Raw genomic sequence first — 27,772 nt, forward strand, 5'->3', positions numbered from 1 at the left:
ACAGATACCACCTATGCATTTGGTTTTTCTTGGCTAAATGTAGAACTTTCTGTAGAGATATACTTATTTTTTTATATAAAGGGCAACTCCATCTTCTCTTTTATTAGGTCTGTTTCTTTCATGCATTTTAAGCCCCTCTAGTTATATACAGTATTCCATTCATGGGTTTCATCCCAAATTTCTGTAATGGCAACAATGTCATATCTGCCTTCATCTACTTGGATTTCTAGTTCATCTTATTTATTTCTCATACTTTATGCATCGGGGTAAAGGCATTTGAGTCCTTTTTGACTGACGCTGTGTTTGTTTTCTACATTACCTGTTTTGTGTCTGAGTTCCCTTGAGCCCTACTATCTATTTGATTAGTGCACATGGTATTGTACATACTTGTTTTTTTTTTAACACCAATCTTAATATTCTTAAATGCACAAACATCTATGTTAGAAACACTTTGAACTCTATCAGTTCTGGGTTGCTGGGGAGAGAAATGTTTTATATCAATTAACTCTCTGTCCCCATTATTCAGTTTAAATGATTCTCCAGAAACTCCTGGATTTAGTACTAAATAACTCAGTCCCTTTCTGAGATGGATGTAAACCATTCATTTTGTAAACTTTTCACCAGGTAAACTGCAAACATCATGACTAACATAACCAAAACTTTACGTTTTATACCATTCCTTTAGTCACATACTGAATTCCACTTTACACCAACCTTTTCCTTTTTGCTTATATAAAGATAAAATCTCTGAAAAAGTAAGATTACAGCCTATCCTGCTAAATTCCTGCCCCAAGCTCTGGAAATCACAGAAAGTACACTATATTGTACACTGTATTCGCTCACCCATCCACATAATCAGAAGCAGTTGTTAGCTAATACTTTTGGCAATATAGTGTATATCTTTTTTGTACAGGTTTATTAGTGCCAAGATGCACAACAACAACATCAGACATGCCACCTGTTTCAAAACCTTCACATCCTTTCCTAAATTGATACCTCTTGTAACTGAATCACCAAATAACAGGTGGCTTTTCTTTTTAGCCACTTTGCTCACCTGATTTGCAATACTTGATTCACAACTTCCCCTATCTAAAAATATTTCGTCGTCACAAATCACAATCACAATCACAATGGTTAGTTGAGTCATCTCTGTCATTGTAAACAGCTAAGCCGGCCACCTTAGTATCCTTATTAAGTTCAGCAAGGGCACTGTATCTATTATGCAGGGACAAACTAAATGCTTTGTGCTTGTGGCCCACAGTTCTCACTCTGCTAAATCCAACAGTTGTCCACACTACACTTCTGCAATGGTCAGTGTTGATAGCAAGGCAGTTCAAAAGAACACACTGGCTAATTTGGCCATCTAATTTCAGCCAGAAGAGTCCAATAAAGACTCTAGATAAGCAATAAGTCCACGTAAATTGCTTACAAATAAGACAGTATTCAAATTTGAAAAAAGGACCATGAAAGACAGCTGCAAAACAAGTGTAAACTAAGCTAGACATTCTAAAATAAGATTGTAATCACACAAGCACTTACCAAGGATGAATTACTGCTGTTTTCTGGTCAGAAGGTCAGTTGCCCTCACAATGAATAATTTCACAGTGTCAGTGCAAATAGATATTCTCTTACAGCCTTCCTGTTTTAGATTTAAAGTTGTATGATTTGTGTGCCATTAGTCATGTGGACCGCTACCTTATTCCACTGGACCCAGTCTCAGTCCTGTTGAAATTGCTGTGAGCTGGGTAATATTCCTAAAACTGTATTATATATGAAACAGTGAGCTAACTATGATTAATCCCTCATTCACTTTTTATCTGCATAATAAAAAATAATAGTTTTTCCTTTTCCACTATTTTATTCATAAATTAGCATTTCAATAAAAATAATTTCTTAATTATATTGACAATTACCAAACTGAATCATTTGTTAATGAGTCTATTTTTCTTCCTTCTTCATCCAAATAAATATCCACTTTAAGGTTTTCCTCTGTATCATGTGCTGAAGCAAAATTTGACACACTTCTGCATGGAATCCCCAGACAGCGCATAACTGAGACAAAAAGAAAGTTGTTAGCTTTCACTTCATTAGCTGCTTTACTGTCTTTATTAACAACCACGGCTTATTATAATGCCGGATTTTTAATTGTGTATGAATACTATTTTTAAAGGCATGGCTCATTGTACAAAAGAAGGCATATTAATATTAAAAGTATGGAACCTAACTATAGTAAAATAGCTACAGTGCTGAATGGACCTTGATGGTACTTTTCAAGATTTTTATATGTCAGAAGAATTTGCTAGAATAGACCATATTTAACTCTGTCTCTTAATGGAAGTTAAAGCTGGAAAATACTCAACTGCTTTTCGAAGTAAGTACAGTTATATCCAACACTACGGTTTCTCTCTAGAGTTAACTTTCTCCCTTGACTTTATTTCTGCGAACTCTGATTTGGAAACAACAAGATAGTCCCTCTCTGTGGTGGGATCAAACACACTTCTGTCCTGCCCAGATTAAGTTTATGATTAATCTTATTCTGAAAACTATTTCAACTTGACTAAAATGTATGTGACCTCAACAGCAATTTTATGACCATTTTAAGAAAATGACAAATGATTCCAGACATGGGTTTTTGGAAGACGTGCCTCATTATCTGCTTTATTATGTTTTTCTTTTTAAAGTATTTGATCTAGAATTTCAAATTATCTCTTGAGGTGGAATAATTGGTCTAACACTCATAAAATTTTATTTCCTCATAATAAATAGTAATTTCACTACTGGTAGTAGGTTATTCTCTATTAAATCCAAAAGCAAATATTCTATGATTTATAGCAGATTAACAAATAAGCCATGATGATAGGTATTGCAGTTTCAACAGGTTATAATGTTTCACCGATCTCATCTGCGCTTGCAGGCTAAGCAGAGTTAGATCTGGGTCACTTCTTAGATGGGAAACTATCAAGGAATGGCAAGGCTAAGAAATTTTTCAAAATATTGCAGAAGACAATGCAAGCTTACATTTGTACCGTATTTTCACGACCATAAGCCGCACCGGATTATAAGCCGCAGTATCACTTAACGTTAATTTTTCAAACTTTTTCCATATATAAAGCGCACCGGGTTATAAGTCGCACGTTTTTTTTGCAATTACTAACGAAATCGCAACCTGCCACTCCTCGCACTCCGCACTACATGATACACCCCCCCCACCGTTCGTCCAGTAAGGTTGGGGAGGCGTTGGGCAGAATTGGGAGGGAGATTTTCAAAGAAGCGCACCAAATATCTCCCGCGAACTGAATCGGCTTTAATAAAGCAATTACCTGCTCAGCTTTAGTTTCCTTTGTGAAAGTTAGAATCCGCAGCTTGAACCCGAGAAACTATTAATCCTTCTCCCATTAAGCGCTATTCCATCGGACCTCCCCATTAAAACCAATCGGAGGAGAAAGCCTGGGCGCTGGGGAGGGAAACTGCTCAGACGGTGGAAGGGACGAGAGGCGCGAACGGAGAAGAAAGCCTGGGCGCTGGGGAGGGAAACTGCTCAGACGGTGGAAGGGACGGGAGGCGCGAACGGAGAAGAAAGCCTGGGCGCTGGGGAGGGAAACTGCTCAGACGGTGGAAGGGACGGGAGGCGCGAACGGAGAAGAAAGCCTGGGCGCTGGGGAGGGAAACTGCTCAGACGGTGGAAGGGACGGGAGGCGCGAACGGAGAAGAAAGCCTGGGCGCTGGGGAGGGAAACTGCTCAGACGGTGGAAGGGATGGGAGGCGCGAACGGAGGAGAAAGCCTGGGCGCTGGGGAGGGAAACTGCTCCATATATAAAGCGCACTGGGTTATAAGCCGCACTGCCGGTTTTTGATCTAATTTTAGGATTTTCAGTGCGGCTTATAGTCGTGAAAATACGGTACTGTTTCCAAGAAAATTGCATGTTCTAAGGAGTTTTACTGAAGGGTGTATTTTATTTTTACAGATATTATGAATGCTTTCTTTTATGAAATCATTTACTCTTTCCTAATTTATTATACATTTAAAAATGTTACAGTTGAAATCTATACGGAAATAATACAGTTTTGCTGTCTGACTAAGGATGAGAATATCTGCTGGATCAGACCAGAGAATCAATCTGGTCCACCTTCTTAATTCTAAGAATGTGTTTTAAGAACCTACAATCAGATCGTGAAGGTAGAATCCTGAATCCTGTTATCTTTCCTAGAATGTAGATCACTAAACTGGTTTATGAAAGTTTTGTTTATTTTCATACATAAAAAGTAATTAATAAATGCTTTCATAAAAACATGCAGGAAAAGCTTCTGCTTGGAGAAGTACATCTTACCTGTGGTAATCACTCCAGAGAAAACCCAACACTGACCATATAGGACACTTTTTTGTGTTCTGTAATATTGTTGCAAAATTGGGACACTTCCTGTCCAAGCCAAAGGAGCTGTACCACCAGTATAATGTCCAGTCCAGTTTGCATGCAGAATTCCACGATCATCTTCAGAATTAACCTAAGAAAGTGGTGTGGTTTTTTTTGGAAAAAGTTTTTTATTGTTTTAATTAAACAAAAAAAAATCTATATAAAGAATCATCTTTCATTGCATCTTGTAGAAAGCATGTCGATTGGTTAACAAATAGTTTTGTGCATTTCAACCACAATCATTACATATACTTCCTTCATATTGATTTATACAATTTACATCTGGAATATTCATATATTCTACTACCATCAATATATCACAATTCTCATTCAACTAAAATTATTTGAACGTGCTTTTTATCCGAAATCCTTTGTATTTAAAAAACATAACTACTTACTGGCATTTATTAGCAATTTCAATAAACCTCCTGTAATATTACACTTTGTGACATATTCTAAAAAAGAAATTAATTAATAAAATATCTAAACATCCCCCCCACTGCCAGCACATGTAGATCTCATTAAACATTATCCGTTAACATTTCGTTGTTGTTATTGTAATTAATTAAAAATTATTTACTATATATACCACATCTCCACTTATCAGACCCAAGAAAAATTTCATTTTTGTATATAATCTAAACAAAAATGTATTGCTTAAAAAATTTATGTCTTTTCCCCAGGTCCCAATTTACAGTTTAGATCCAAATAGCTTTTACTAGTCAAAATTATTATTTCATTATTATCATCATTATTGTTATATGTAACTAAAGATTATTTACTGTTTATATCACCTCTCCTCTCAGCAGACAAAAGAAAAATTACCTCTTTATAGCAAATCTAAACAAAAGTTTGTTAGATACATACATAGAAAAAAAATTTCTCCAGGTCCCATTTTGCTATTTATATCCAAGATGTTTTTACTAGTTAGAGTTATTATATCATTATTATTATCATAATGAATTACTTGTTAACGAAAAACACATTTAAAAACAATCTAAAGGAATCTACAAAGTACTAGAGTACCTAGCTATTAGTCACCAAAAGTTAATTAAGTTTTTTTTCCATCAACAGTTCGTTTATGAGCCTGTGTCTTTCCAGTAGGAGAACAGACTTATTTCTTCTGTCAGTTGTTGCATCAAACCTCTTGTTACTTCTTTTATAAGATTTTTATAAACTTCTCTCAGCACTTTGTTTCTTAAAAGATCTCTCAGATAGTCTTGTTGCCCTTAAATTGGTATTAAAATTAACATGTCTTTAGTTGTCAAACATATTTCTAAAATGGTTTCTCTTCTTGACTCCATCATCATCAAGTCCCGTCCCCCCCATATCTTGAACAGGGGGATAGAGCTCCAGGATATCGGATTTACTTTTATATGTTTCCTTCTTTGAAGTTTCACCCATGTTTAGTCCATCAGTTAGATCATCTATTGGCTTATTTTGGTCTTCTCCATCTTTATTAGTTTCTTTAATTTTGGGGTCTCCAACTTCATCATCTTTTACTGTAGAGGACAATAGCCTATCCAACTTCTTGTCAAATCTCTGAAATCTTTCCAATATCTTTTGAATTCCAGCCAAAAAATCTTGAAAACTTAGGGTTCCCTCATCTGAAAATTGATACATGAAAATTGATTCCAGAAAATAAAAAAACAAGGAGAAAAAAGGAGGAGTTCTAATATCTACTGCCACTTTAGCCTAAATCTCTTTTTTGTATATGATGTTATGTTTTGAATTGAATTAACCAGAATTTCTTTCATATTCCTCAACAAGGAAGGGATCTATCTTTCTCTTTCCTTTTTCCTCCCTTACCCAGAGTGTTTCAAAAAGACACCTGTGGAAAATCCCCGCCCTTGAAGGTTTTACAGTTACAGAGTCAGTAAGATCAAAAACAGAAAGAACAAAGGATGCAATGTTTCCAAAAAAAAAAAAAAAACCCCACCAAGTTCTGGCTTTCAAGTCGCAGATTCGATTTTACTTCCTTTTGTCTCAGGCTTGTAAAAAAACCAAAAATCTTTGAATGTCTTTAATGGGAATCAATGAGAAGTAATAAGAATTATTAGAAGAAAAGAAATTTAAGTTCAAGCCAACAAGTAAGGCAGCTAAAAATAAGAAGACAAAAAAACCCCAGTTTATTCACTTGCGAAGAGAAACAGCAAACGTTGCAATCACTTCAATCCACAAAACATCGTTTTGAAAAAGGAAAAAGAAAACTTTCTAAGGCAGTCCATTAAAGATAAATTACGCCGCTTTGTTCTTTGCTTAAGGGACTAATTTATCTTTAAACAAAAGAATTCCTTTGGGCAATCATTCTCAAAGGAAAAATCTCACTTTCGCTTTCACTGCCTTCTTTCTGGAGCCGTCTCCGACTTCGTCAGCATGGGGCTGTCTGTTGATCGCTAATTTGGAGAGCTTCCCTTGGGTCAATCAGGGACTTTGAGATGTCCCAGAGACCAGTAAGGCTTTGTCTCCCTGTCACCGTCTCTACGGGATGGCTTAGGTCCGTTGGGACCATGTAGCAATAAAAGAATCAGCGGCGGCCTCGGAGCATCAAGACCGCACGTCTGTATCGTCGCGACGTTGGCTCTGCAATCAACCTAAGAAAGTGTTGATGAGGATAAAACCTCCCATTCCTGTTTCTGTTTATAACATTATGAAATAGCCTCTTTCTTAAGGCTAGAAAGCATGCTGCATTTTCAATCCTAATAGTACAAAACATTCTTCATATAAATAAATAGAGGATGTGCTGGTATATTTTGGAAATTTAAAGGCAAAAAGTTCAAAGCTTGTGTTTCTAGTTATTTTTAGAATCATTAGATCTATGACTTTCATCCTTCCCCTATCATATATAATACTGAAATGATGTCAACCTGTGCCCTGTCATGTCTTCACATTTCAGAAAAAAGCTTTTAATATAAGCATTTCTACAGACACTTTCCCCTCCATTTGAAGCCCTTTTGCTTAGATTAACATAGTACATTTCAGAACAGGTTTTTTTTTATCGCAAACAATTGGCTGCATAAAGAACTAGAAGACCATTATGCTGTAGTCATGTTACATGTACATAATATACAGCAGTTTGTGTGGAAAGTGGATAAGTGAAAGAATGCATGGCGAAAGGAAAAACACTAAAGTTAGAGTATAAGTTTGGAAGAAAATATTCTTCAGGCTGCTGCTTATGTGAAAGAAAAATACAACCATTATTTGTATTATTTGAATAGCATAGTGACAGGAAATCCAGAGTTAATTAAGTTCATTCAGAACATGGAGTTTTAATATGTTCTCCTCCATTATAGAGAAATAACAAGGGCAGATCTGAACTTCCAGCTTTCTCCAGCCCAACATAACCCATTCACCACTTCTGGAGAACAGGAATACATGATATCACTTTCAATCCACTTCCAGGAGGCAGGTAATATAAATTCCAACAGTGCTCTCTGGTCATATGTTAAAAGGAGTATTTTATGCATGGTGGAGGCTCAAGTTAGAATGTCTAGTTTTCATGCTGTATTTACTTCTTTGTAAGCAACCCTATACATTCCTTTTTTTGGTTTTTTATTTTAAATTTTTTTTAAATTTTTTATTAACCTTTCCATAACATATAATCACATGTATATTATTACATAGACAATATTATGTTGTAAGAGAGGACAATATACATGTGCAATCATATTGCTTTAAAATCAAGCCTAGTATACTTCCCCCCCACCCTCCCCCCGAGCCCCCACAACCTACCCTGCCCCCGACTTCCCAGAACCCGTACACGGTATAGATATTTAACAACCACAGTCTAAGATATATTGATAAAAAATAAAAGTAAGAAGTTAATAACATCTTTGCGTTGAACTTAGCTCCTCCTTGCTAAACTAACTTTAAACAATTTAAGTCATTCCTTATCTTAAGCATAGGCTATCTGGAATTTCTTGGTCCCATATTTATTTTGTATATAATCGATCCATTTTTTCCAGTCTCGTTTATATCTCTCATTTGAATGGTCTTTAAGATATGCAGATATTTTAGCCATCTTGGCTAAATTTGTGACTTTCAGTGTCCATTCTTGGATTGTAGGCAAATCTTCCTTCTTCCAGTATTGCGCCACCAACAGTCTTGCTGCCGTTATTAAATGCAAAATCAGGTTAACCTCTACTGCTGTACAGTCAGTAATTATACCTAACAAGAATAACTGAGGAGTAAATTTTATCCTTTTTTAAAGAATATTTTGTAAACTCCACCATATTTTTATCCAAAATGCTTTAACCTTTTGGCAAGTCCACCATATATAGAAGTACGTGGCATCAAGAGAACCACATCTCCAACATTTGGGTTGTAAATTCGAATACATAGAAGCCAATTTTTTGGGATCTTACCCAAATTGTTTCCCACGTATCCAACATTATTGGTTCTTCAATATTTTGAGCCCACTTTATCATGCATCATGATCCAACCAAAATGATCCGCGAAAGCACGCACTCTGTATTCTTGCTGCCTAATTTTAATTCCATTTAGACCGTCCAAGCCCCGTATTTTGTTCAGCAATACTTCCAAAGTTATAATAAACAATAGTGGGGACAAGGGACAACTCTGTCTTGTACCTTTTCCAATTTGAAAAGAGTCTGTTAAACTTCCATTGACTATAATTTGAGCCGTTTGCTGTTGATATATTGCTTTAATTGATTGTAAAAAACTTTCTCCTATTTGCATTTTTTCCAATGTTTTCAACAGGAATTGCCAGGTAACTCGATCAAAGGCTTTCTCCGCATCCAAAAATATGAACGCAGCAGAAATTTGATTGTTCTTTCCCAAATATTCTAATGCATTAATAATTAGTCTTACATTACTTTTCATTTGTCTCCCTTGAATAAAACCTGTTTGGTCACTGTGTATCAATTGTTGAATAACCAACATTAACCTGTTTGCTAGGATTTTGGTAAAAAATTTATAATCTACATTAAGTAATGAAAGAGGTCTATAGTTTTTTGGTTGAGTAATATCTTGATCTTCTTTGGGTATCAGGGATATAAAAGCTGTCTTCCAAGATGGGGGCACCTTACCTTCCGTTTGAATCTTATTAAATAATTCTTTAAGAGGTTCTACCATTTCTAACTGTAGATTTTTATAGTAAGCCGCTGTCAAGCCATCTGTGCCTGGTGCCTTCCCTGCCTTTAACTGCTTAATTACCTGTAGAATTTCCCCCGAGGTTATTTGTTGATTCAATTTTTGCCTGTGCTCTTCTTTAACTAAGGGTATTTTCTCTTTATCTAAGTATCTCTCTATATCTAGACCGTTAATTTTATCCCCCTTATACAACTCTGTAAAAAATTCCCGGAAAGCCTTTTGAATCTCATACTGTTGGAACACCTCCTTCCCTCTATAAATCAGTTTAGATATGTTTTGAGAGTTCTGTTTTTTCCTAATCTGATAAGCTAACCATCTGCCAGGTTTATTTGCATTGCAGAAGGTATTGTGTTTTGCATATGACAAATTAGTAGCCACCAGATCAGAAATCAACATGTTAAATTGAGCCTTTGATATAATAATTGCTTCCTTAGTCTTTGTATTTCCTGGGTTTAGTGTTAACTCCTGCTCTTTCCTCCTAATTTCATCTTCCAATTCTGTTCGTTTTACCCCTTGTTTATGTCTATGTGATTTATTTATATTTATCAAGACTCCTCTCATATACGCTTTATTTGCATCCCATACAATTTCCATAGGTGTACCCTTATTCATATTAAAAACAAAGTATTCTGTTAACAATTTTTTACAATCATTAATATACTTTTCATATCTGAATAAATTTTCATTCAATCTCCAAGACCTTCTTGCCTGTGCCACCCCTCCCAACTCCATCCAAACTGGATTATGATCTGAAAAAACTCTAGCTGAAATCTTTGTCTTCTTCACCCTGGAAAGCAAATCATTAGTAATTAGTATAAAATCAATCCTAGAGAAAGATTGATGCCTATCAGAAAAGAAGGTAAAGTCATATTCTTCTGCATTTCTTTCTCGCCAAATATCTCTCAATTCAAAGTCATCCATCATATCAAAAAAGGATTTAGGTAGCTTTGCTCGCATCTGAGTGTTTGGACGAGAAACTTTCTTGTCTCTCTTAGTATCTATAACACCGTTCCAGTCACCCAGTAGTATACAGGACCTATAATCCCACTGTACTAATTTAGCATGAAGGTTTCCATAGAATCCATCTTGTTGTTGATTAGGAGCATAAATTCCCAAAATCAATGTCTTTTTCCCTTCTAATACCAGATCCAACGCGATGTATCTTCCATGGGGGTCTGCTTCAATTAGTTCAGCTTTCATGTCTTTTCTTAAGTATATAACTATACCGTTTTTCTTTTCCATAGCAGAAGCTATAAATTATTGGCCAAGTCTTGGGTTAATCAAATATTTTTGATTGGTTGATTTAATGAGTTTCTTGCAAACAAATTATATCATTCTTGAACTGTTTAAGATAGTGAAATATTTTCTTTCTCTTTTGTGGAGAGTTCAATCCATTGACATTCCATGTTAGAAGCTTAATTGTCATTTTTGGTTTCCTGAAGCTTTTTTAGAGCCTCCTGCATAGCTTGTTTAACCTTTGGCCTGGCTCCCCCCACTGCTTCTAGACTGGTTACTGTAGCTTTTTGACCGATAGCAGGTGATTGTTGGAGTTGTTGCAATTTGGATTGTTGCTCCATTCGTCTGGTAGTCATATGGTTTGGTCTTTGTTCCATAGCTCCTTGTGCTTCTAGGAGAGAGAGATGATCCATCTTATCTGGTAGTTGTGTGGTTTGCTGTCTATCTTGTCCTTCTTGTGGTCTTTCTCTAGGTCCGGATGGTGCGGGATGTCCAGCCATTAAAATATTGTGATAAAAATCTTGAGCTTTCCATACTGAGTTGAGACGGTATCTTTGCCTGTCAAATGTGAGTGCTAGGCCAAATGGTGCGTCCCATCTGTACTGTATCTGACGATTTCTGAGTTCTTCAACTAAAAAAGCATAATCTTTCCTGGATCTTAACATTTGAGGTGGTATCTCTTTCAAAACAGTCAATTCCTGACCCCCAATTTGAAGCTTAGTTTTATAAGACTCTTGTAGTATCGTATTTCTGATCTCTCTTGTGGTAAAATATATAACAATGTCCCGAGGGAGCTGCTTCTGCTTTGCCAGCCAAGAATTAACGCAATAAACTTTGTCAATTTGCCAGTCAAAATTACCCCCTGGTCTTTCCAACAGTCTATCAAACGCTTCTGAAAAAATCTGTTTCAAGTTTTCCTGCCTGTCTTCATGCAAGCCCCTTACTCTTAATGCCATTTCCATTTGTCTGTACTGTATCATAATAATTTCTTTTTCAGCATTTTCAACTTTTTGTTGCACCACCTCTGTTTTCGATGTCAAATTAATATTGGCTTCATTAAGATCATCTAGTCTATCCTCAATTCTGGAAACATGTTCTGTCAATACATTTACAATCCCCAACATATCATCTCTGATTTTAGAGACCCGGGTATCAATTTTATCAGACAGCTCCTTATGTGCCACGGATATCTCCTCTTTGAGCCCTTCTTTAAGTTCTTTAAATTTGGCTTCCACCTTTATTGTCTGAGTGTTAAAAGACTCATTCAGTTCCTTCAAAAAGAATTATTTCGTTAGTGGGCCATCTATAGGGGGCATAGAGAGCAGAGGCTGCAACTTTGTGCCAGGTATGGGCGATGTGCTAGAGCTTCTGGGAGCCGAGAGAGGCATCTTTAAATTAACATTTGGTTTAGAGGCCATTCCAAGTGTTATCTTCACCCAATTAGTAAAACTCTGCTGGCCAGTTATACAACTGTGGAGCGAGTTAATAAATCACTCCTTTCCTTTGAGGTTTTAAAACTCAGTAGGGCTTTACAATGAGTTTCAAAAGGTAAACATTGTTACGAAGCAATTCAGCAAGCTCGTCGCCATTTTAAGTGTCTCTTTGTTAGCTAGCTAGGTTATCGGAAGAAGGTCTTGTAAAAATGAAGCTAAGATTTGAATAAACAATTAAGGTTCTTGCATATGAGTCCTGCTCACCTTGAAATCAATAAATCAAGCTTTGTTCTGAGAAAGGGAGAGCTTACTTCATGCTGCAAATGCAGCTGGAATTCCCCGGCACAGAGATAGTTCTGCTCTCAGCTGGCCCCCCTCTCCTTGCAGACACACAAACTGCAAGGATCAGATGGCATTTTGTTCAACAGAACCCGCTCACCTCCTCCTCTTGCCTGAAGAGTAAGGTAAACAAACTGTCAGACGTCTGATAGATGATCGTCTGACAGATAACGCGACCAGGAATTTGGGAGCAGCTATATTAAGCTGCTTCCATCAGTAAGCCCCTCCCACGGAACCCTATACATTCCTATTGACTACTAAAGTGGATGCTTGCTTTGTTTGGGTTACTATTTGCTATCCTCCACTACCACTTTATTAATAAGTTTTTAAAGAAACTTAACAATAAAGGTTAAAAAACTGGCCTTTTCTGATGGAATCATGCAGTGTGGATCTGTCTCCTTTTCCTCCTCCTATTTGAACCAGATGAGATTCATGAAAATTCTGCCAAGGGAAATTTCCTCTTCAAGCTCAGCTAATAGAAAAAAATGTAAAACTATACTGTTCTCTTATAGGTTTTATATTTTCCCACTTCAAGTAAACACATCACCAATTTTGGGTAATAGTGAGCACCAGAGACTATAAAACTAGTATGCTATGGGTTACCTGCAGATACTTTGAACTTCGATTCTCTGCCCCAGTTAATAGAGCCATAGGGAGGTGAATCCAAGAGTTGTAGGCTAAAATATCAGTCAGGCACCAGATTTACACTTCTAGGTTAAAGTTCAGATTGATGGGAAGATTAGTTTTACTGATTTCTGTTTTGTGATTTACAATTCACAGATTAGCATAAAGCATTTTTAATGACATACCAAAGCTGACATGACCCTGGAAATGATCACCGGATCCTTTTTAGCACTCGCCTTGAGCTGACTCTTGTCCAGAAGATAGATACAGCAATCCAAAATATCATCTTCAAACTGTTTTGTAGTACAAGGCAAAATATGATTATTTAAGTTTTTCACCACTGGAAAAATAATCTTTTTTTAAAAACATAATTATTTTCATTTGTCAAAAAGAATAAAATACAAAACAGAAAAACAAACATCCAACATGAACAATGAAAAAAAAGGCAAAAAATGATTATTTAATGTTCTTCAATGCTGGAAAAATAGTTTCTTAATTCAGTCAACAGTAACTTCATAAGTTTCAAATGTGAAGTCTGCTCTGTTACCACCAGTAAAAAATAGATTGATATAACAATAACTGCTGCTGCTGCTGCTGTTGCTACTACTACTACCAGTACTACTACTACTATACAAATAAGTATACAAATATATAGTGATTGAAAATAAAGAAATAATTATCTGTTATTACAAAGCAAGCCCAACAAGAAGAGGATATTTGAAAAGAATGCACCAGTTTTGGAAAGAACAACATCCAGAATCAGAAATAACAGAACAGAGGCTAGTGGATCAACATCGATTTATAATACAAAATAAAGTATTCACAGAAGCAGAATTGGAAGAACTGCAAAGATTCAACCACAGCAAAGAAATCAAAGCCTTGCCAAAAATAATTCAGAATGTAGAGGCAAACCAGAGAAAGTTGGTAGTAGAAAAATCCAACAGAGATATACAATTGTTTTCATTTAGAAACCAGGCACCCACTCCTCTGCCACAGGAAGAACAAAATCCTGTAACGAAATAAGTAAAAGAACTGAAATAAAGAATAACTGAGTATCTAAAACAGCATAAAAACATCAGAATAAGGCTGCCTGCCTTGAAGCTTGTTCCAAAGAAACAGCTAGCATAAGCATTAAAAGATGCAAATACTGCAATATCAAACATAAGCAGGCTTCCGGGCATTTCACCAGCTGAGAGCCCAGTGCAGGGGCAGGGGGGGTGGCGGTGGCGGTGGTTATTAGGAAAAGTCTCAGACCTCAGGAGGTCACTGTGCTTCAGATAGGCAGGTGTGAGTCCCTTTTTGTGAGATGAGGCCTTGGAGTTCAGGTGGGCCTTTTTGTTATGTACCTGTCTCCCTGCTATGTTTCATTGGCCCTACCGGAGCTGCTGGATGTGTTAGCTAGATTGGCGGTTGATTTCCCCAGGCTGATGATCCTGGGGGATTTCAATCTGCCTTCCATTAGTGAGATATCTAAGTCAGCTCAGGAGTTCATGGCTTCCATGACGGCTATGGACCTAATTCAGTTAATTCAAGACCCCACCCATAATGGGGGACACACGCTCGACCTGATTTTTGTCTCTGGGCAGTGGATGAATGATCTAGATTTAGGGGATATTTCTATCCAACCCTTGTCATGGTCGGATCATTTCCTCATCAAGCTTAACTTCCATTCTGCTACCCCTCACTGCAGGGAGGCGGAACCGACTAAATGGTTCCGCCCCAGGCAGCTAATGGACCCTGAAAGGAGTTTGGGACTTTTCCTGAATCCCTTGCTCACAACTTGACTGAAGCCCTAGTGGAAGCCTGGGATAGGGCGGCCACTGGGGCTTTGGATCGTGTTGTGCCTTTGTGGCCTCTGAACCGGTGTCGATCCTGGGTAGCTCCCTGGTTTACCGAGGAGCTCTGGGAGATGAAACACCAGAAAAGACACCTAGAGAGTGGTTGGAGGGCCAGCCGGTCCGAATCTGATCGAACACTAGTAAGAATTCATATTAAATCCTACTTAGTGGCAATAAAAGCGGTAAAACGGCAACATTTTTCCACTCTTATCGCATCCGCAGATAACTGCCCAGCTGCCCTGTTTAAGGTGACCCGCTCCTTACTTAACCAAGGAACTGGGAAATACCACTTGCGGGGTAGGGCTGAAGAATTTGTTCAGTATCTGCAGGATAAAATTGCTCAGATCCGGACAGGCTTGGACTCTGACTGGGTATATTCGGGCAAGTCGACAGGGATGAATCTTGTGGAGACCATCTGGGATGAGTTTGACCTCTGAGGATTATGGGGAGACTCTGTGCTGCCACTTGTGTGCTGGACCCGTCTCCCTCTTGGTTAGTCTCGGCTTCCCGGAAGGTGACACAAGGCTGGCTCCAGGCGATTACCAACACTTCGTTGAGAGAGGGGTTCTTTCCCCCTTGAAGGAGGCGGTGGTGAGGCCCCTCCTTAAGAAGACTTCCCTGGACCTAGCTTCTTTAGCCAACTATCATCTGGTCTCCAACCTTCGCTTTGTAGCGAAGGTTGTCGAGAGTGTGGTAGCGCATCAGCTTCCCCAGTACCTGGATGAAGCTGTCTACCTGGATCTGTTTCAGTCGGGTTTCAGGCCCAGATACAGCATGGAGATGGCATTGATCATGTTGGTCGATGATCTCTGGCGGGCCCGGGACACGGGCTGCTCCTCTGTCCTGGCCCTATTACACCTCTCAGTGGCTTTCGATACCATCAACCATGATATCCTACTGCGACGACTCAGGGGGTTGGGAGTACGGGGCACCGTTTTACGGTGGTTCTCCTCCTACCTGTTGGATCAGTCACAGTTTGTATTGACTGTGCGTCAATTGTGGGGTGCTCCAGGGGTCAGTTCTCTCACCCCTCCTGTTCAACATATATATGAAACTACTGGGTGAGATCATCCATGGTTTTGGGGTACAATATCATCAATATGCTGATGATACCCAACTTTTCATTTCTACCCCAAACCACCCAAACGATGCCCTCAACGTAATGTCTCAATGCCTGGAGGCTGTGCAGATCTGGATGGGGAGGAACAGGCTCAAGCTCAATCCCTCCAAGACTTTCATGAGAAAGTAGCAACAATGGGGCATTGGAAGATTCAATTCAATTCAATTCAATTCAATTCAATTTATTAAATTTATATGTCGCCCTTTTCCCCCGAAGGGGACTCAGGGCAGCTCACAACTCGAACCGGGGAGGGGAATACAGACAAAAGATTTAAAAGCAACAACATAACAATATATAATTTAAAAACTCACAACAGTCATACCATTCGAGACGGGGGCAACAGCTCTTTAGCCCCAGGCCTGTCGGAACAACCAAGTTTTGAGGGCTTTGAGGAAGGCCTGGAGGGTGGTGAGGGTTCGAATCTCCACGGGGAGTTCGTTCCAGAGGGTCGGAGCAGCCACAGAGAAGGCTCTCCTCCGGGTAGTCACCAGTCGACACTGGCCGGCGGATGGGATTCGGAGGAGGCCTAATCTGTGGGATCTAATCGGTCTAGTGGAGGTAATTGGCAGCAGGCGGTCTCTCAAGTACCCAGGTCCAATACCATGAAGGGCTTTATAAGTAACGACTAGCGCCTTGAAGCGTATCCGGAGACCAATAGGCAGCCAGTGCAGCTCGCGGAGGATAGGTGTTACGTGGGTGAACCGAGGTACACCCACAATCGCTCGCACGGCTGCATTCTGGACAAGCTGAAGTCTCCGAATACTCTTCAAGGGCTGCCCCATGTAGAGCACGTTGCAGTAGTCCAGTCTAGAGGTCACAAGGGCACGAGTGACTGTTGTGAGGGCCTCCCGGTTCAGGTAGGGATGCAACTGGTGCACCAGGCGAACCTGGGCAAATGCCCCCCTGGTCACAGCCGACAAGTGGTGTTCAAGAGTCAGCTGTGGGTCGGGCTTCCTGGGAGGAGCCTACTGGTGGGGGCAGCAAAAAATCAGCTGCCTCCGAATTCCTGGCTACGTACCTGTTTAGAGGATCTTCCATCTGACGTCTTATCAGGTTTTCTTATCCTTCAGGCAAGAAGGAAAGAAGAAACTGTTTTGCTGGCAAATGCTCTTCGATTTTTGCAGCTTTTGTGCTTGCAGGAAAGGGGGGCTAGCCCAAGGCAGAACGGCTGTCCGTGCTGGGAACTTCAAACTGCCTTGTGCAGGACAAAGTAGGTCTCTCCCACTCTGCTCTAAGCTTTGTTTGATTTATTCTTATCACGAGCTGGATCCGTTTACTGTGGACAATAATTGCTTATCAACATTTTAGCTTCTTTTCTTTTTCTCCTCCGAAAAATTATTTACTCAGAGGCTTCTAAAATGGCGCCGAGCAGGCTGGTTTCTCCGGTAATAACGAACACTTTCTGCTAATCCTCACAAGAATTCAAAACAAAAGAGATTGCTTATCACTTGTTTTGGTTTCACAATAGAAGAATTTTACTCCTTCATTAACCTTGCTTATTTGGAAGTTAAATGGTGATGAATCTGCTGAATGGTCTTGTTACAATGTTTACTCACTGAAAGTTTTGCCAAGCCTTAAACTTCAAAATAAAAGCCTCTTTATTTAAAGCTGCATATTTAGGCAATAGAGTTTTATTAACTGCAGGCAGATAAATTTTGAAATGGCCTCAAAACCAAATATTAACTTGAAGTCGTCACCCTCTACTTCCAGGGGCACATCCTCAGTGCCTGGCACAAAGCTGCAGCCTCCGCTTCCTACGCCCCCTGCTGGGGATGTGTTAACGAAAGAATTTTTCCTGAGTAATCTAAGCGAGGCTCTTAATGCACAGACAATTAAAATGGAAGATAAATTTAGAGATAATAGAGAGGAGAGAAAAGAGGAAATAAAAGAAATGAAAGAAGAAATTAAAAGTGAAATAAAAGGACTTAAACAGGAGCTGTATGAGAAATTTGAGGCTAAGGTTGATAAAATTAGAGACGACATGCTGAGTCTTGTAACTGTATTAACAGAACATATTTCTGGAGTGGAAGATACTCTAGAGGTTCTTAATGATGCCAATGCTAACTTGACATTGAAAACAGAGGTGGTGGAACAAAAAGTGGAAAATGCTGAAAAAGAAATTATTATGATACAGTACCGACAAATGGAGTTCGCATTAAGAGTAAGGGGGCTGCGTGAGGAGAAACAGGAGAACCTGAAACAGATCCTATCGGAAGCTTTTGACCGCCTGATGGGAAGACCAGGGACCAATCAAGATTGGCGAATTGACAAAGCTTACCGCGTTAACTCCTGGCTGGCAAAGCAGAAGCAGCTTCCTCGAGACATCGTTATATATTTTACTACAAGAGAGTTTAGAAATATGGTACTGCAAGCATCTTATAACACTAAGCTTCAAATTGGCGGTCAAGACCTGGCTGTTTTGAAAGAGATACCACCTCAAATGTTAAGAGCCAGGAGAGACTACGCTTTTTTGGTCGAAGAACTCAGAAATCGTCAGATACAGTATAGATGGGATGCACCATTTGGCATCATATTTACATTTGATAAGCAAAGATACCGCCTCAACGCTGTATGGAAAGCCCGAGATTTTTATTATAATATATTGAAGGCCGGACACCCTGCACCATCTGGACCTAGAGAAAGACCACAAGAAGGACAGGATAGATAGCAAACTACACAACCACCAGACAAGATGGAGCATCTCTCTTCTCTAGAAGTGCAAGGTGCTATGGAACCAAGACCTAGCCGCATGACTACTAGACGTATGGAGAAACAAGCGAAAAAGCAACAGCATCAACAATCATCGGCCATCGATCAAGGATCTACAACAACACATCTGGAAGCAATGGGAGGAGCTACACCTAAGGTTAAACAGGCCGTGCAGGAAGCTCTAAAAATGCTTCAACCAACCAAAGATGACAACTAAGATTTTAACATGGAATGTCAACGGACTGAACTCTCCACAGAAGAGGATGCAAGATGCACGTGAGAGAGGAGGATTGAAACTACCTAATTTAAAACTATATTATGATGCAGTGGCATTATCTGTAATTAGTGATTGGATTCACTTAACCAATGATAGAATATTGAACATTGAGGGACACGATCTGCTATTTGGTTGGCATGCTTACCTGTTATTCAACAAAAAATTGGATAAGAACTTTAAAAGTCATATTTTAAGAAATGCTTTATTGCGGGTCTGGAAGAAATACCAATATAAATTAAATGACAAGATACCCATGTGGGCAATTCCTAGACACGCAATTGAAAATATGAATACAGCACAAAAACAGGACAGAATTACCTACAGACAGCTTCTTACCTCGGAAAGGGGGGTATTACAATTAAAATCTTTAGAGGTATTAAAAGAGGAGAAGGTAGTTCAAACATGGTTCCAGTATGGGCAATTACAGGCTAGGTGGAAAATAGATAAAAAAATTGGTTTTATTCAAGTTGAGGATAATCTGTTTAAACAAATAAGAGATCAAAGCTTAATGCATATAAAGAGGATATATAATGTATTAATACAGATGGATTCGGAAACAGAATTAGTTAAAGATTGTATGATAAAATGGGCTCAAAATATTGAGGAACCAATAATGTTGGATACATGGGAAAGAATTTGGGTAAGAAATGTGAAATTTACACAAGCTCAAAATCTGAGAGAAAATTTTTACAAGATGTTCTATAGATGGCATTTAGATCCTAAAAAGTTGGCTTCTATGTATCCGAATGTACAGCCTAAATGTTGGAGGTGTGGTTCTCTCGATGCTACATATTATCATATATGGTGGACCTGCCAAAAGGTTAAGGCATTTTGGATAAAAATATGGTGGGTCATGCAAAATGTTTTTAAAAGAAGGATAAAGTTTAGTCCTCAGTTATTTTTACTAGGTATATGTACTGACTTTACAGTGGTAGAGACCAATTTGATTCTGCACCTGATAACTGCAGCAAGACTGTTGGTGGCGCAATATTGGAAGAAGGAAGACTTGCCTACAATCCAAGAATGGACATTGAAAGTAACAAACTTAGCTGAAATGGCTAAAATATCGGCATATCTCAAAGATCATTCAAATGAGAGATATAAACGAGACTGGAAAAAATGGATTGACTATATACAAAATAAATACGGGACTAAGAAATTCCAGTTAGCCTATGCTTAAGATCAGAAATGATTTAAACTGTTAAAAGTCAGTTCAGTAAGAAGAAGCTAAGGTCAATCTAGAATGTCATTAATTTCTTTATTTCTTTTTTCTCAATAGATTTTAGACTGTGTTAGTTAAAAATCCATACCGGGTACGGGTTCTGGGAAGTCGGGGGGGGGGAAGGAGGAAGGGGGTGGGGGGGTGGAGGGAGGGAGGGGTACACACACACAAAAAAAATTGTACTTCAATGTCTTAATGATTGACAAATGATGACATATTTGTGGTTTTTTTTTTAAAGAAAAATAAAAAAGTTCTGTTTCAACAAAAGAAATTCCAGTTAGCCTATGCTTAAGATCAGAAATGATTTAAACTGTTAAAAGTTAGTTCAGTAAGAAGAAGCTAAGGTCAATCTAGAATGTCATTAATTTCTTTATTTCTTTTTTCTCAATAGATTTTAGACTGTGTTAGTTAAAAATCCATACCGGGTACGGGTTCTGGGAAGTCGGGGGGGGGGGGAAGGAGGAGGGGGGTGGGGGGGTGGAGGGAGGGAGGGGTACACACAACAACAAAAAAATTGTACTTCAATGTTTTAATGATTGACAAATGACATATTTGTGTTTTTTTAAAGAAAAATAAAAAAGTTCTGTTTAAGAAAAGAGTCAGCTGTGGGTCCAGGAGGACTCCCAAATTGCGAACCCTGTCTGAGGGGCGTACTGTTTGACCCCCCAGCCTGAGAGATGGAACACTTGGCCAATTAGTAGGAGGGAAGCACAGCAGCCACTCGGTCTTATCTGGATTGAGTACAAGCTTGTTAAGCCCCATCCAGTCCCTAACAGCCTCGAGGCACTGGCACATCACGTCAACCGCTTCATTGAGTTGGCACGGGGCGGACAGATACAGCTGCGTATCGTCCGCATACTGATGGTATTTTATCCCGTGCCGTCGAATGATCTCACCCAGCGGCTTCATGTAGATATTAAACAGGAGGGGGGACCAGACCGAACCCTGCGGCACCCCATAATTCAGGGGCCTAGGGGTCGATCTCTGCCCTTCGACTAACACCGACTGCGACCTGTCCGAGAGGTAAGAGGAGAACCACCGTAGGACAGTGCCTCCCACCCCCACCTCCCGCAGTCATCGCAGAAGGATACCATGGTCGATGGTATCGAAGGCCGCTGAGAGGTCAAGGAGCACTAGGACGGAGGCATGACCTCCATCCCTGGCTCTCCAGAGATCATCGATCAATGCGACCAAAGCGGTTTCCGTGCTGTAGCCAGGCCTAAATCCCGACTGGAAGGGATTTAGATAATCGGTTTCCTCCAAGGACCGCCGGAGTTGAAAGGCTACCACTTTCTCAAAAACCTTCCCCACAAAGGGGAGGTTGGAGACTGGACGATAGTTGTTTAAGACGGCTGGATCCAAAGATGGCTTCTTCAGAAGGGGTCTCACCACCGCCGCCTTTAAAGTGGGGGGGGGGAAGAACCCCTCCTGAAGGGAGGCGGTAACAACCACCTGGATCCAGCCCCGTGTCACCTCCCTGCTGTTTGCAACCAGCCAGGAGGGGCACGGGTCCAGTACACGTGTGGAGGCACTTACAGCTCCCATGGCCTTGTCCACGTCCTCAGGGGTAACAGCTTGGAAATCAATCCAGTGATGTCCTTCCAGATTCTCCCCTGGTGCCTTGGCTGGTTCTGTGCAATTGGAGTCCAGGTCCATCCGAAGCCGAGCTACTTTATCTGCGAGGAATTGGACGTAATCCTCAGCTCTGCCCTGCAAAGGATCGCTCGTATCCCTCCTGTTTAGGAGGGAACGGGTTATCCTGAACAGGGCGGCTGGGCGCGACTCAGCGGAAGCAATCAGAGAGGCAATGTGTCTTCTTTAGTCATCCTAATTGCCCGAAGATAGGCTCTGATGCTGGATGTTAAAAGCGCTCGGTCTGACTCGGACTTATTGGATCTCCATCGTTGCTCTAGGCGTCTCTTTCGGCGCTTAATCTCCCAGAGTTCCTCAGTAAACCAAGGGGCCCTCCTGGATCCACTGCCTCGGATCGGCCGTAAAGGCGCAATCCGGTTAAGAGCCCCTGCCGCTGCTGAATTCCAAGCAGCAACCAGAGTCTCCGCCAGACTGCGGGCGAGGGTATCAGGAACAACCCCAAGCTCCGTCTGAAAGCCCGAAGGGTCCATAAGTCGCCTGGGGTGGAACCACCTAATCGGTTCCTCCTCCCTACAGTGGGGGTTTGGTCTCCGAAAGTCAAGCCTCAGTAGGTAGTGGTCTGACCATGACAGGGGTAAGGTCTCACTACCCCTCAAACCAAGATCACAACTCCACTGCTCCGAGAGGAATACGAGGTCGAGCATGTGACCCGCCGAGTGAGTCGGGCCCCGAATTACTTGGGTCAAGCCCATGGCTGTCATGGAAGCCATGAACTCCTGCGCTCCATCAGAGTGTTCACCGAGCGAAGGCAAATTGAAATCCCCCAGAACCATAAGCCTGGGAAACTCAATTGCCAGCTCAGCTACTGACTCGAGGAGCGAGGGGAGGGCTGCTGCAACGCTGTTGGGAGGCAGGTACGTTAACAGCAGGCCCACTTGACCCTTGAGGTCCAACTTCACCAGCAAGGACTCACACCCGACAAGCTCCGGAGCAGGGATCCTACGAGGTACTAAAGACTCCCGGATAACAATAGCCACACCTCCACCCCTTCTCTGGGATCGCGGCTGATGTAGCACCTGAAAACCCTCTGGGCACATCTCTACGAGGGGGACTCCTCCCTCCGGGCCCAGCCAGGTTTCAGTAATACATGCCAGGTCTGCCCTCTCGCCTAAGATTAAGTCCCGGACGAGGGGAGCCTTGTGAACTACAGACCTGGCATTTAGCGACAGCAGCCTGAGACCAGGGTCCTGATTACTCGCGCCATCTGGCCTTGGAGTGGGACTCATAGGGCCGGAAGGAGGGATCTCTGTAACGTAGCGAGCCCTCCTTCCCCGGTAATGGCCAGCCCTAAAGTCCCCGCCATATCTGCCCCTCCCTGTTAAGACCGTAATGCTCTGGCCCACTCCCGTGTCCGTAGTCCCTCCACCCACCCCCACAGGCCCCGCATTTCCCGACAGGCCCTTCGAATCAGTCATCCTGAGATTGGAACAGGCCCAGATCCCCCCAACACTTCTGCAAAGCACTCTGTGTGGGGGAACCCGGTTCCCATCCCAATCTCGCTTGCACACTCAAACACTCACTCACTCACACCCCCACAATTTTTTTAAAAGATACAACAGTATAATATAAAAGGGGATTACACAAGTTAAAAGTTAAAAGTGTGGGATCATTCAATCAAATACATACGTACCACATGCACTCCCCATACAAAAAGAAAATTGCGCAGCTATTTAAGATATTCGAGTAAAGTTTGTAGGTGGGTTTGCAAAAAAGTCCAGTCCAGTGGACGGTGGAGTGGATGACGATTGTAAAAATAGAGGGCAGATGGAATGATGTCCCTGAGATGTCAAATTAGAACAGGAGGCAGTCCAAAGCCTCAACCCCCCTCTACTTCTCACCATTAGTCCGAATGAAATTAAAAAAGTGCTGTCCAAGATAGTAATCCAGAGGCAGATGCAAATAATGATAGTCAAAGCAACTGAGGTTGAGGCAGCAAGGTCAGCAGCCCAAATCACCCATCCAACCATGATAGCCATGGTCCAGTTGGTGACAAACCACATACCGCTCCTCCTCAAGCCTCAGCGCAGCATGGATTACTCAGCCAGGTCTGTGGCCAGATCTAAAGTCCAGTGCGAAGATTAAATATTGCACACCCTCCTGGTTGCACACCGTCTTATCGCTGTCGCCACCACTTCTCCCAATCCCACAGTGAAGGCTCCTCTCTTCCTCTCCTCCTTCCTCTTCTCCAAAAGCTAGAGAGCCAGGGTCTTATCGTAGTCTTGCCGTTTTTGCGCCAGGAGGTTTAGGTTTGCTGTAGCCAGCATAAAGTAAAAAGCCCTCATGCCGCCCCCGTTCGCCTGGGGGGGGAGGCCGTTCCCGATAGCTACCAGACGCTGCTCGCGCTGTTCGTGCCACCTGTGCTGTCGAAGGGGAGGGGGAGGGGGAGCTGCTCATATGTTTCTTCCTCACCGGCTCCCAGGTCTCAAAACAACCCGCAGCAGTTCTTCGGCTTAAAAAGCTTACTCGAGCCGTCCGTATCATCTCTGTGGGGGGGCTCTCTTTGATAACCACCGTTCCCAGATCCTCTCAAGTTCTTCTCGCCCAGGCTTAGCTCCTTGGGTGTTAGATGCCACTGCCACCACTACCAAGTTCAAAAAAAGCCGCCCTACAGCTGATCTAAAAACTGCTCTACAGCTGATCTTCAGAGCCGTCTTGCCGCAAACCAGCATAAGGAGGGCAGATTCGGCGCGTTCCAGGTGCCTAGGGAGTGTTTACGCAACCCCCCTCCAGCCGAAAATACACCCCTGGATGCCTGCTCGATCACCTCCACGGAGGACTTCTCCCTTTGGGTTTCCAGGGGCTCCGTCCCTCTCAATTCCGCTCCTCTCTTTTTCGCAAAACTCGAGCATTTTGCTCGAGCAGCCATCTTCCGCCTCGCAAGATCTGCAAGAAATATCATTTGCCTGCAAGCAAGAACTGGTGGGACCATAAAATAGAGAAAGTCATAGAAAATGAAGAAGTTAAAATGCTCTGGGACTTCAGAATCCAGACAGACAGGCACCTGCCACATAGTTGACAACAGTTGTCGATAAGAAATACAAAAAAGCCTGGATAGTGCATGTGGCAATGCCTTGAGACAGCAGAATAGAAGAGAAAGAACTGGAGAAGATAACAAAATACAAAGACCTACAAATAGAAATAGAATGACTATGGCAAAAGCAAGCAAGGGTAGTACCAATAGTAATAGGCACCTTGGGTGCAGTCCCAAATCAACTGGCACACCGCTTGAACACCATAGGCCCAGATGGCAAACCTATGGCACGTGTGCCAAAGGTGGTACGCGGAGCCATTTGTCAGGGCACGCGAGGTGTTGCTGTTAGCTGGTCAGCGGGCATGCACGTGCTAGCTAGTTGAGTTCAGCCTTTTTTAAAGCCATTTTTCACTCTCCCCAGACTCCAGAGGCTTTATAGGAGCCTGGGGAGGGCATAAAGAGCCCCCGGCCTTCCGGAGGCCCTCCGGAGGCCCTCCAGAGGCTTCATGAGCTTCCCTGAAGCCTCCGGAGCGCAAAACGACAGCTGTATGGGCAAACTAGAAGTTCGGGAAGGGATCCCCTGAAGCCTCCAGAGAGCTTAAACCGGCCCTATGAGCAAACCGGAAGTGACTTTCGATTTGCTTGTAGGGTCGTTTTTAGTCCTCTGGAGGCTTCAGGGAAACCTTCTGAAGGTCCCTGAAGCCTCCAGAGGGCCTCCGGGGGAGTCGGGGATGCTGTTTTAGTCTTCCCCAGGCTCCTATAAAGCCTCTGGAGCCTGGGGAGAGCAAAAAAAGCATGCAAAAAAGGGGGGAGCGCTTCTCATGCACGCATGTGCACTGGGGGAAATCGCACATTGCATTATGGGTGCAGCACACCTGCGCACGACCCCCTGCGCTCTCCCTTATGGCACATGAGCCAAAAATGGTTCATAGGCATTGGCAAATTTGCCATCAATCAATTGCAGAAGGCGGCTTTACTTGGAACTGCTTCCATCCTGTAACGATATCTGTAACACCATCAAATATCCAGATTTGCCTATCCCAGGTCCTTTGTAAATGCCAAACCCAAACTGAACACCTGGCTGACTGTGCATGATTAATAACAACAACAACAACAACAACGATGATGATGATGATGATAATAATCAGTTGACAGAGTTTCATGTTTAATGAATACAAACACCAACAGATATTGCTCAATTAGCTGAGAAAATAAAGCATCAAATGGAAGATGCTGAAAGAACAAGTTTGCCAAAGCTGAACCAAGTGAACCGGAAAGAATTGAGAAAGGTACTAAAAAAGGTCAATGAGGCTGTGCAAACCATTCAAACTACTACATTATCTGAAACAAACCAGCTGATGTATGCAGCAGCCTTCATAACCACCAAAGAATTGGGTTTGAAAATACAAAAGAACCAAAGAGGCAAGAAGAGGAAGCCTAAATGGAAAATTCCGTTGGAATTGAAGATCAAAAAATTTCATGGAGACTTGAGCAACTTGAAGAACCTAAGGCAAGGTCAGCTAAAGAACAAGCAAGTCAAAAGCAGCTTGGAAGCAAGATATGATTTGGAGAATAGAGAGATTGCGATAGTAATTGAAGAGCTGAAGCAGAGGGTTGCTGCCATTGCTAAAAAAATTAAAAGATATGAAAACCGAGTAACTCAATTCAAGGAAAACTCACAGTTCAGAGCAAATCAGCACCAGTTTTATAAGAGCTTAGAAAGTGAAGATGGAGTAACAAAAATGAAAAACCTGATAAAGAGAAAGCTCTGAAATTCTGGAAGAATTTGTGGAAAAACAACAAGAAGCACAACAGAAATGCAAAATGGATCAAACACATTGAGGACTCTATTAAAGTGCATAAAATGGAAGATGTGAAAATAACAAATGAAATGGTGCAAAGACAGTCAAGAAAAAGGAAGAACTGGAGTGCACCTAGACCAGATGAGTTACATGGCTTCTGGTTAAAGGCACTTACAAGTGTGCACAAAAGATTGGCAGCCCAAATGAACCACATCTTAAAAGGATGAAAAGGATTAATGGATGACAACTGGAAGGACATTTTTGATCCAAAAAGATAAAGGAAAAGGAAAGGATCCTGAAAACTATAGGTCAATCACCTGTTTGCCAACAACATACAAGCTTCTTACTGGTATCATTACAAACCAAATTTACTTGGAAACTTGGAAAGAAATAACTTGCTTTCTGTAGAACAGAAAGGATGCTGCAAAAATTCAAGAGGAACAAAGGACCAACTGTTGATTGACAAACTAATACTAAATAATTCAAAGAAAAGATGAACATGGCTTGGATAGACTATAAGAAAGCATTTGATTCAGTTCCCCATAGCTGGATCAAGAAATGCCTGAAAATCTTTGGCATCAGCAGCAACATACAAAAATTCATGGAAACTTCAATGAACCTCTGGAAAATGAAGCTTATAGCTAATGAAGAAGTACTGGGTGAAGTTGAAATTAAACGAGGCATTTTCCAGGGTGATTCTCTTTCACCCCTAGTTTTTATACTCTCAATGCTACCACTGACAATCATTTTGAAGAAGATGAACTATGGATACGAACTTGCAAAGAAAAGACTGAAAATTTCGTACATGGTGTACATGGATGATTTGAAGCTGTTTGGTAAAACAAAAGCTGAATTGAATTTATTAATTGAAAGCACAAAAGAATTTAGCTAAGACATTGGTATGCAGTTTGGAATTGACAAAAGTGCAACAATGGCAACCAAAGCAGGCAAGGTCATAGAAGATGATGGAATAGAACTTGAGAATGTAGAAATGATAAAGGCAGAAAAAACAGAAGAAGGCTAC

At 41.2% G+C, this 27,772-nt stretch overlaps 1 protein-coding gene across 4 annotated transcripts in view; it reads right to left on the bottom strand.

Annotated features, from left to right (window-relative positions):
* The window catches only part of TGM4 (transglutaminase 4), a 106,958-nt gene that overhangs the window by 10,205 nt on the left and 68,981 nt on the right, over positions 1–27,772 (bottom strand). For all 4 annotated transcript variants that reach the window (XR_015696380.1, XM_087712982.1, XM_087712984.1 and 1 more), the window contains 3 exons: positions 13,342–13,449; positions 4,329–4,503; positions 1,914–2,052 (listed from right to left, as the gene is read on the bottom strand). Coding sequence is in view for 3 of the 4 variants with exons in the window: in XM_087712982.1 (XP_087569108.1) it covers positions 1,914–2,052; positions 4,329–4,503; positions 13,342–13,449 (422 nt within the window). In the remaining variant the exon portion in view is untranslated. The remainder of the gene's footprint in view (positions 1–1,913; positions 2,053–4,328; positions 4,504–13,341; positions 13,450–27,772) is intronic.

Source organism: Thamnophis sirtalis, unplaced genomic scaffold (assembly GCF_051295495.1).
Source record: "Thamnophis sirtalis isolate CommonGarterSnake01/CBP01778 unplaced genomic scaffold, rThaSir2_p1.2 scaffold_4, whole genome shotgun sequence".
NCBI classification, from domain to species: domain Eukaryota; kingdom Metazoa; phylum Chordata; class Lepidosauria; order Squamata; family Natricidae; genus Thamnophis; species Thamnophis sirtalis.